At 45.9% G+C, this 10,967-nt stretch overlaps 2 protein-coding genes across 3 annotated transcripts in view; one reads left to right on the top strand and one right to left on the bottom strand.

Annotated features, from left to right (window-relative positions):
- Positions 1-1,719, bottom strand: sowahaa (sosondowah ankyrin repeat domain family member Aa). Its single transcript, XM_072445477.1, has one exon. It carries the CDS (start codon positions 1,649-1,651, stop codon positions 251-253), a length of 1,401 nt encoding a protein of 466 aa, XP_072301578.1. The 5' UTR covers positions 1,652-1,719; the 3' UTR covers positions 1-250.
- Positions 1,720-9,011: 7,292 nt separating this feature from the next.
- septin8a (septin 8a) overlaps positions 9,012-10,967 on the top strand; it is a 63,274-nt gene continuing 61,318 nt past the window's right edge. Inside the window, exon 1 of one of the 2 annotated variants that reach the window (XM_072445696.1) lies at positions 9,012-9,187. In XM_072445696.1, the coding sequence (XP_072301797.1) occupies positions 9,158-9,187 (30 nt within the window). In that variant the 5' untranslated portion in view covers positions 9,012-9,157. The remainder of the gene's footprint in view (positions 9,188-10,967) is intronic. The other variant, XM_072445697.1, reaches the window with a different exon arrangement.

Below are 10,967 nucleotides of genomic sequence, written 5' to 3'. Positions count from 1 at the left end.
TTTTTATACTCTCACTTGAGTAATCACTTGGGTCACTACTTCTTACTTATATATATCATTTTAAAGTATTGTTACTTAAACTTGACACATGGCTTCTGCTCGCACATATACATTTCGCTTTGTTGTTAAGTCTTTAGTCCAGTTGTAGCATCATAATCAAAACAGCAAATATCATAATGTAACCACGGCGACGGCTGCAGTGGCGATCAAAGCCGTTGTCAGTGCGACGTGAGCGAAACCCCCGACAGTTTCACATGAAGACGTCCGAGTGCAGCCTGTGCCGTCCGTCCTCACGTCCTTCCGTCTCCGGCTCGTCCTGAAGCGAGCTCAGCGCCGGCCTCTGCTTGGACTTCCTCTTGTGCCCGGTCAGAGTCGGCTGGAACAACTTACTGATGGAGTGCAGACCCTTGGACAGATCCGGGAACACGTCTTGCTCCTCTTTTTCGCTCTGGACGCCTCTGACCTCCTTGTCGTCGTCGGCGTTGGGTTTGGGCTGGCCCAGCATCTCCTTGACGGTCGGGGACACGCCCTTGTGCAGGTAATGGTGCGCTCTCCTCCCGCAGTTGTCTCGTATTTTGGCGTCCGCTCCGTACTCTCCGACCAGCATCGCCAGGATGTACTCCTGGTCGTGCAGCGCCGCGATGTGCAAGGGCGTGTACCCGCCGCGCGCCTTGGCGTTCACGTCCACCTCCGCCCCGCCGCGCTTCGACACGTCCAGGATCTTGGTCAGCATGTCGCTCCTGCCGAACTTGGCCGCCCAGTGCAGCGCGGTGAACCCAGAGATGAAGTCCTTCTTCTCGGCGAGCTGGCTGTCCCGCATTAGCATCCCGTACACTTGACTCCAGTGTCCGGACGCGCACTTCACCAGCCACTCGTGCTCCGTCTGCTCCAGCGGCACCAGCGACGGGCTGCTACGGCTTTCTCTCACCTCCGCGGACACTTTGGCGCTTTTTGTCGCCCGTTTTGAACCCGGCGAGCCCGCGTTGGCGCTCGCTCGAGCCCATCCCGTCGCCGCCTGGCCCGGGTCATCGTTTATCTTATGGATCTGGACTTGGGTGGGCGGCGTCCTCAGCGGTAACGCGTAGGGCTTGCTTTGCGGTTTCGCCCGTTGGCTTTGCACGTCGAAATGCATGCTCCTCTTCAGTTTAACGTCGTGTGTGCATCTTTGTAACGCCATCGCGATCGGGTTCAGATTCCCGCCGCGTTCACGGTCGTCGCGCGCTTCTTCGCTCGGCACTAGGGGGCGCTGTGGTTCATCTAGGGGGCGCTGTGGCTCACCTAGGGGGCACTGTGGCTCACCTTCAGGCACCACGTCTGCCCTTGCGCCCGCAGCTCTCTCCTCTTCTTCCTTCCCTTCCTCCTTCTCTTCCTCCTTCTCTTCCTTCTCTTCCTCCTTCTCTTCCTCGCGCGCCCGGTAACTCTCCACCAACGGCTCGTATTTCCTCCTGACCACCACGTACTTCGCGCCGTCCACTTCCCTGACCACGGCGACGCTGTTGACCAGGTCCCGGAACAGGGCCCGGTTGCGCTCTCGCTCCGCGGGATCGTCGCAGTCGGTGGAACCTTTGAACCGTCGCACGAGCGCGCTCTTCCTCACCGTTCCCCCCTCCGCGATCAGGAACGACAGCACGGACTGTTGCGTGAGGTCCATGGCGCGGGCTGTCGTCCCTCGGGTGTCGTCCCTCGGGTGTGTCCCTCCGAGTGTCCCGGCGGCGGTGCGTGTTGTTCCCCGCGGGGGGTGTAGCAGGAGCGCGTCTGTCCCGGGACGGTGCGCTGCTCTCTCACCTGCGGCCGGTCACTCTCCCTCCCTCCGCCCGCTGTTCCACCTGAGGGAGGAACTATCCGGGGAAATGCACACGTGGATGAGGCATTTACATAAGATTTGAATAATGTGTGCAAACTGTAACAGGGCAGGATGTGTTTGTGCGTTATGTCCAGTAAAATATGAATACTTGATAATATGTTAATTGTGACAAGGCTATACAACATAATTGTGTGGTATTTTGATCGTTTTAATCATTATTTGGACTATAAAGACTCAAAAACACACAAGACAGCGACATTATTACATCAATATGTCAAAAGATAATAGACAATGTCTGTTTTTCATCAATAATAGACTTTATTTGTAAGTATTCTCTCTCTGGACACAATATTTAGACACAATATTTAGATCCGATTGTTGGTGTTTGTTTGTGTGTGAAAATAAATCTGATCATCATGTCTGGATTTGTAACTATATATAGTTAAAAATATATATAAAAAAGTTATATTTATAAGAAAGTACAAAAGTATTTATCCTCCATTGCAGCCTCTCATCATCAATACTGTTATTATTTCTATGAATTATCTTTTGTCATTTAAAAAGTAAAAGGTAAAAATGTGAGAAATACAATTAAAACACATTTGGTTGAGCTCTAATAGTTTAACAGTCTGATAATCCTCGGACATTGGATTTGAGATGTAAAGTGGGGCCCAGATGGGGCCCAGATGGGGCCCACATAAACCCCATTTCATGTGGGCCACATGTGGTCAAACCCCTGAAATTGGGATTTCTTATTTATCTGTTCCCGTCGTGGTCGAGCCCCAATGAACCAGTTTATACTTAATGACAAAGACTCGAGCCTGGAGCAGAGGAGACTTCATGGGACAGTCTTCACGGGACAGTCTTTGTGGGACAGACTTTATGGGACAGTCTTCGTGGTACAGACTTTAAGGGACAGTCTTCGTGGGACAGTCTTCACGGAACAGTCTTCACGGGACAGTCTTTGTGGGACAGACTTAATGGGACAGTCTTCGTGGGACAGACTTTATGGGACAGTCTTCGTGGGACAGTCTTTGTGGGACAGTCTTCGTGGGACAGTCTTCGTGGGACAGTCTTTGTGGGACAGTCTTCACGGGACAGTCTTTGTGGGACAGTCTTCGTGGGACAGTCCTCGTGGAACAGTCTTTGTGGGACAGTCTTCATGGGACAGTCTTTGTGGGAAAGTCTTTGTGGGACAGTCTTCGTGGGACAGTCTTCGTGGGACAGTCTTCATGGGACAGTCTTTGTGGGACAGTCTTCGTGGGACAGTCTTCATGGGACAGTCTTCACGGGACAGTCTTTGTGGGACAGACTTTATGGGACAGACTTTATGGGACAGTCTTCGTGGGACAGACTTTAAGGGACAGTCTTCGTGGGACAGTCTTCACGGGACAGTCTTCACGGGACAGTCTTTGTGGGACAGACTTAATGGGACAGTCTTCGTGGGACAGACTTTATGGGACAGTCTTCGTGGGACAGTCTTTGTGGGACAGTCTTCGTGGGACAGTCTTCGTGGGACAGTCTTTGTGGGACAGTCTTCACGGGACAGTCTTTGTGGGACAGTCTTCGTGGGACAGTCCTCGTGGAACAGTCTTTGTGGGACAGTCTTCATGGGACAGTCTTTGTGGGAAAGTCTTTGTGGGACAGTCTTCGTGGGACAGTCTTCGTGGGACAGTCTTCATGGGACAGTCTTTGTGGGACAGTCTTCGTGGGACAGTCTTCATGGGACAGTCTTCACGGGACAGTCTTTGTGGGACAGACTTTATGGGACAGTCTTCGTGGGACAGACTTTATGGGACAGTCTTCGTGGGACAGACTTTATGGGACAGTCTTCGTGGGACAGACTTTATGGGACAGTCTTCGTGGGACAGTCTTTGTGGGAAAGTCTTTGTGGGACAGTCTTCGTGGGACAGACTGAGGAACATGACATCCTTTCATACTTTTAGTAGATGTGTTAATCAGACGTGTGAGCACAATGTGAACCTTGTTGTTGAGATTGTGACATTACTGTCTGTTGTTTACCTGACCAGCCCGTCCCGCCCGTCCCGCCCGTCCCGCCCGTCCCGCCCGTCCCGCCCACATTCTGTTGAAATGCGGAAAAGTCGTCTGTCCAAACGTGTTGGGAATGGCTGGTCTATTGTCATGTTTCTCTTCACAGTGTGTGAGCCTCATCTAAAGTGTTGGATCTCACTGGTCTTTAGCGTGTTTATGTCCTGTTTTCTGTCTCCATCAGAATCTGAAGACTCTCATCAACCTGCAGTGGGAAAACGACAGGTGAAAGTGAACCTGCAGTGGGAAAACGACAGGTGAAAGTGAACCTGCAGTGGGAAAACGACAGGTGAAAGTGAACCTGCAGTGGGAAAACGACAGGTGAAAGTGAACCTGCAGTGGGAAAACGACAGGTGAAAGTGAACCTGCTCTGGCACATTTACATTGGACTGACACACTCTCATCGATGTGGACCGTCCCTGCTGCTGTCAGACTCTACAACAAACACTGTAAGCCCTGAACACGTGTATACTGTCATACCCATGTGCAATACTGTCATAACCATGTGCAATACTGTCATAACCATGTGCAATACTGTCATAACCATGTGCAATACTGTCATAACCATGTGCAATACTGGCATACCCATGTGCAATACTGTCATACCCATGTGCAATACTGTCATAACCATGTGCAATACTGTCATAACCATGTACAATACTGTCATAACCATGTGCAATACTGTCATAACCATGTGCAATACTGGCATACCCATGTGCAATACTGTCATACCCATGTGCAATACTGTCATAACCATGTGCAATACTGTCATAACCATGTACAATACTGTCATACCCATGTGCAATACTGTCATAACCATGTGCAATACTGTCATAACCATGTGCAATACTGGCATACCCATGTGCAATACTGTCATACCCATGTGCAATACTGTCATAACCATGTGCAATACTGTCATAACCATGTACAATACTGTCATACCCATGTGCAATACTGTCATAACCATGTGCAATACTGTCATAACCATGTGCAATACTATCATACCCATGTGCAATACGGTCATACCCATGTGCAATACTGTCATAACCATGTGCAATACTGGCATAACCATGTGCAATACTGACATAACCATGTGCAATACTGACATACGCATGTGCAATACTGACATAACCATGTGCATACTGACATAACCTTGTGCAATACTGTCATACCCATGTGCAATACTGACATAACCATGTGTAATACTGACATAACCATGTGCAATACTGACATAATCATGTGCAATACTGACATACGCATGTGCAATACTGACATAACCATGTGCAATACTGACTTAATCATGTGCAATACTGACATAATCATGTGCAATACTGACATACGCATGTGCAATACTAACATAACCATGTGCAATACTGACATAATCATGTGCAATACTGACTTAATCATGTGCAATACTGACATAATCATGTGCAATACTGACATACGCATGTGCAATACTGACATACGCATGTGCAATACTGACATAACCATGTGCAATACTGACTTAATCATGTGCAATACTGACATAACCATGTGTAATACTGACATAACCATGTGCAATACTGACATAATCATGTGCAATACTGACATACGCATGTGCAATACTGACATAACCATGTGCAATACTGACTTAATCACGTGCAATACTGACATAACCATGTGCAATATTGACATAACCATGTGCAATACTGACATAATCATGTGCAATACTGACATACGCATGTGCAATACTGACATAATCATGTGCAATACTGTCGATATTCATGTGCAATTACTGTCATACTCATACGCAATAATGTCATATTCATATACATGTCATATAACTGCTGTAAATAAGAGTGTTTACTTTGCCATTATTACTATGATTATTATTATTTGTCTTATGTTTTCTTATTTGTTTATTTTATTTTGTTTATTTTTTCCCTCTATTCCTTATTTAGAATATGAGAGGTTCTGTCTGAAGGAGTTTTGTTTATAAGAGTTTTTCTATTAAGAGTGTTTTTTAAAGCTTCCTATAAGTTATCTGTTCCTTTACTTCTGTATCTACTTGCGTTGCAACACTGCAATTTCCCCATTGTGTGGACAAATAAAGGCATATCTTATCTTATCTTATATCAAATACAAATACACAGTAGTTAAAAAATAAAAACTCAGGCATTTCTGTTATTGTCTATTTGAATTAAACACGTTAAATACAAATAAAACGATTTATTGTGCCAAAAACAGAGGCGTCTTCACCAGGTCGTTTAAATCCAGGCTTGTTATTCAGAGCTATTTGTGTTCGCGCCGATGACATCATTGTCTTTATCTGTTTAATGACAAAGCCGACACCACCCGTTATTCCACGAGGGCGTCGGCCTGTTTAACACCGTGCATGACTTAATAATAATCACATTGACGTCCTGTTGTTGACACTCCATATCAATACTTACTCACAGCGTTAATAATGCACGAGCCTCTCTGACATGTATCTGGAGCCATGTATTTTTAATGTTGCCAGTGGAGCAATACATCTGCAACACTCCAGGAAATATTCAATGTGTTTTTACTGTAGAACATGATACAATCCCAAACTGTCCGGACACTCAATATCTGCACTGTAAAGACCTGCAATCTGTCATCTTTAATGAGATTTTGACAGAATTCACAGAGGGATTTGTTGATATCTAATTATATAATCCTGATTTATTCAAATTTTGACCCTCAAAATATTCAGCAAGAATAGGTAAGTTAAGTTAAATTCTAAGATATCCAAAATTCCCTCTGTAAATAGTACAAACTGATATGCTATGGTGAAGGTAATTTTATTCTTTTCAATATTAAAAAAACGCAAAATGCAATAGACAACATAAAAATAACAAAGGTAGCACAGAACAATTACAGAAACAAAATGACAACACATTAAAGTCCAAACAGTGGTCGTATGGAGTCCAGAGTCTGTTAAGTCTGATAAATGTGTCCAATTCTTACACACAAAATGCCTTATTTACACGTGAAAACATTACACAGGGAAAAACAATAGATGATACAGTGCATTTTCTTTTTATAAAAATGTTAAAATAAACCACAGAAGAAGTATTAAACATATGAAATATTTAATTTAAGATTTTTTCCTATTCACCTGCAGCTAAAGCAAAAAACAAAATAAAAACATAGATACACAGATGCAACCAGGCTTCTCATAGACCACGAATTATACCTATTTTCTATTAATAAATTGACTTTTTTTGTTACACATCCCATTTTTTTTGAATGACAGTTTTCATAATTGCGATTCATGGATTGCAGCCGCGCTTTGTGATTGGTCCACTCTTCAGCATGACACGCCACGTCGTTGTGACTGAATATGATTATGATTATGATTATGATTATGAATGCAGGTGATGTTTCAAGTATGCGGTGATGCTGCTGACGCCGGTGACGCGCGTGTTTCTCCTCCACGTCGCTCCTGTCGCGGCTTGTCACGTGAGCAGCGGCATTCCAGAGCGCGAGGGGCGTTCCTCTGACGCGGCCATGTTGGATCGGCTCGTCAAAGAGTCAGAGTGGAGGCAAGAGAGTTCCACGCTCTGGACCGAACACACAGGAGTCAGTGGAAAACATGTGCCACTGATAAGATAAACGTCAATCAGACCAAAACGAGACAAAAATCAGACGCTTTGCAAAGAAGACTCACGGGAGATCATGGGATTCTGCAGCTCACAGTTTTCAAGCACAAGTTATAGCAGAATTGTGCCAGAATGAGGAGAAAAAACATGGTGATTTGTCCAAAAGCCCTTGCTGTTCCATGTATTTAAATGATAGTGTTAAACAGAGAGGCAACGACATGTCGAGCACTTGCGGGAAAAGTGGCACATTTTGCTCGAGGGCATGAAATAATTTAGAGGTGAATTTAAATGCTAATGAAACAAGCCGTGGTTGTCACAAAAAATAACGCACAGGACCATGTGCATTGAATGGTATGTTAGCTTTGACTTTGCCTGTAAAACGTGTAGAAATACATAGACCATTTGTCTGCAAGGAAAACAGACAAACATCATATGTCAAAAATACACATGATCATCAGCAAGGGATGTCACCAAACAACAGTGAAATATAATACATATATTTGTTTTTACTGTCTACCATGTTACTAAGGATGCGGGAGAATAACGTCTATAGAATAAAGTCTAAAGTCCGTATAACTACAGTAGCTGGAGGTAATGTGACTCTTGGATACCAACTGCCATAAAACACCAAAGAAGAAGAAGAAGAAGAAGAAGAAGCTTTTTGTTGCTTTGAAGCTTCAATACATCGTTGTGGCAGTAATTGTTTTGAAATGCTAAAAAACTCTCTCAGCAACGAGCATTAGGCCAACATTAGGCGGCGGGTGCGGCGCGGAGCACGGGGAGTGCGTACGGGGGAGCACGGTGCACCGCGGCCCGTGTGCGGCCCGTGCTCACGATGCGTTGTGATCACAGCGCGCAGTGGCCCGTGCAAGGGAGCACCCGCCCCGCTCCCCGCGCTGGCCACGGCGCGTCGTGGACCATGTGGATTGAGTAAACAAACATGCGCAACAGGTGACATTATTTGGAGAATTCATAACTTCTACTCATCCTGGACCAAGCTACTATCGTTTTATCAACGCGTAACATTTTATGTGAAGCCAGTCTTTCGTCTTTTGAGGGGGGGAGGGGGTCCAGAGAGAGACGAAAGAAATTACGTCTTTTCAGCTTCAACCCATTTTGAGATGATCCCTAAGGTTTTACGAAATTGAGCTTTCTGACTAAATAAAGTTAATTGTGACAAAAACAGCCAGATAAAAAAAACTAGTTATTACATTTAGGTCTATTTTTGGGCCGTATATTGAACAAAAAATACTTAATTTTGCTTCTTAATTTGTCAAGATTGTCGTGCTTTAGTTCTGACAATTACATTATGTCCTGAACAATCCCGATTATCGATTAGCCTCGCACTCTTATCATCTCTATCACCGTCACAGCTCATAATAAAATAAATAATAATAAAATCCTCCAGACTTGATTAAAAACGCTGGCTTTGCCCCCGGAAGAGGCGTGTCCTGAGAGCGAACCCGCGTCTCCGCAGCACTCACTCCTCTCGATCCGCTGCTGCTCTTCTCCGCCGCGCACGTCGCTCCGTCGCCCAGCGCTCCGCTTCCTCCCCTAACCCGCTCCGCACCTCCACGGCTCCACGGCTCCACGGCTCGGGCTGCTGCTGCCGCCGCCGCCGCTTCTGCCGTAGTTCAGGCCCGAGAGAGTGCGACAGAGACGAGGGGCTGCTCCACGGACCGCCGCCGCACCGACCGCCATGGCTGCCACGGACGTAGACGTGTTTTCGGTACGTGTTTCCGCCGCGCCTCTCTCGCGTTCCGTCGGCGCTTTCGGATTCGGCGCTCGTGGGGGTTTCGTTCGGTGCGGGGTCCTTAGCTCGGCGCGGGGGCTGGAAATGTGGACGCGACGCGGAGGAGACACTAGTCAAACTTTACGCGAAACCGCCCGCTAGCTGTGTGTTTATTTCGCGTTTTCTTCCGCAAACTACTCTGCGTAAACCCACGTTTTTACGCAGGCTGGGCACCGGTGGACATAAGGGCGCAGCGTATGGCACTCTAAACTGTTTACTGGAGTAGCCTAGGATTGGTAAAACTACTAAAGACTCGACCTACTTACACAGTTACTACTACTGCTGCTACTACTACTACTGCTACTACTACTACTACTACTACTACTACTACTGCGCACGGTTTGTTTTGCCTGTGGGGACATATCAGGTCACACATTTAGAGTAGAGTGAGTGCTCTGTCAGTCTGCATGTGAGAAACGATCTTTAAAATGCACTAAATATGACGTAAAATCAACTTTTTAAATGAGGTTTTATCCTCGTCACAACAGTGTTTCCTCATCGTTGGCGTTGTATTTTGAGTCATGTTTTGTTTGCGTGCGTTGTGCTGCGAATGAGGTGTGCAGAACATGCCCGTTTTCACCTACCCCCCTTCCCCGCCCACTCGGCTGTACTGAATTAGTTGCAGTTATTTGAAGAATTAGGACTCGGCGTGACGTTGGGGTTCCGAAATGTCAAAAATGCAAAGGTCGAAATGAAAATGCGCCGTTTTCTGCGATTAAATGTCATGGTTTCTGCGGTTTTGAATGGGGATTTATTTTGTTTTTTCGATCAATATTGCGGTTTGCAACGATTTGAAATGCGAAATACTGATCTACTTGTGTTATAGTTCAATGACAAGTACCGGGGGAAAAAAAGCATAATATTTCTCATTTCTCCTGTCGCCCTGCGACAAGTTGGCCACTGTCCAGGGTGTACCCCGCCTAAGGCCCGAAGTCACTGGGATAGGCTCCAGTCACCCGCGACCCCGAAAGGGAACAAGCGGTAGAAAATGGATGGATGGATGGATGGATGGATTTCTCCTTTTGATGGATGGCGTCTCTTAAATTGATTAATTTGATTGCAAAATAACACGGGAGAAGCAGGTTATTGGACCGGCTTTCGCATGATATTGTAATGAGCCCAAGTTTAGACATGTGGGAGTGACGCAATGCACAGGAAAAGCATAAAATGTCAATATTTAATAAGCTAGTATTAAGACAGGGCCATATAACACAAGTAAACGCATCAGGAATAATTTTCTAACATTCAATGATCCAGGTTTTTCCACTTCTTACTTAAAAAAACGGATAAAAAATGGCGTTCATTGCCATTTTCCTGGACGTAAACGAAACTTTTGACGCGGCCGCTCTAAAATCACGCTTTTACCGAACCTCTTTTGTCTTTCCAAGTCTCAATCGCAGTGAGTTTTTTGTGGATAAAACGGCGCTCAGTGTTATTCCAGGGATGACCGCTAATCTCCCGCGTTTGATGGACACTCTTTGTGGGCAGTTCAAGTACGGGATTTACAAACGGTGATTAACTTTTGGCAGACGCTGTGGCGGTGATTAGCGCCGCCGGGGACGCATGGGTAAAGTCGGATTAATTAAGTTTATTGGGCTCGTTGCTGTCGAGTAGGCCTACGAGATGTGGGGAAATCGGGGCGTGGCGATGCTTAAAAAGCTCTCAAACCTGTTCATTATCTCTACGATTTGAACTTGTAAGTGCACCGTCAAGACCA

Source organism: Eucyclogobius newberryi, unplaced genomic scaffold, assembly GCF_026437365.1.
Source record: "Eucyclogobius newberryi isolate DKJ021-1_F unplaced genomic scaffold, fEucNew1.0.hap1 SCAF_15, whole genome shotgun sequence".
In the NCBI taxonomy this organism is placed as follows: Eukaryota; Metazoa; Chordata; class Actinopteri; order Gobiiformes; family Gobiidae; genus Eucyclogobius; species Eucyclogobius newberryi.
The sequence above is the reverse complement of the archived record's forward strand: the minus strand, read 5'-3'. Positions and strand labels throughout refer to the sequence as shown.

Coding starts and splice junctions, on each gene's coding strand:
- sowahaa (XM_072445477.1), bottom strand. CDS start 1,651: ATGGACCTCACGCAACAGTCCGTGCTGTCGTTCCTGATCGCGGAGGGG.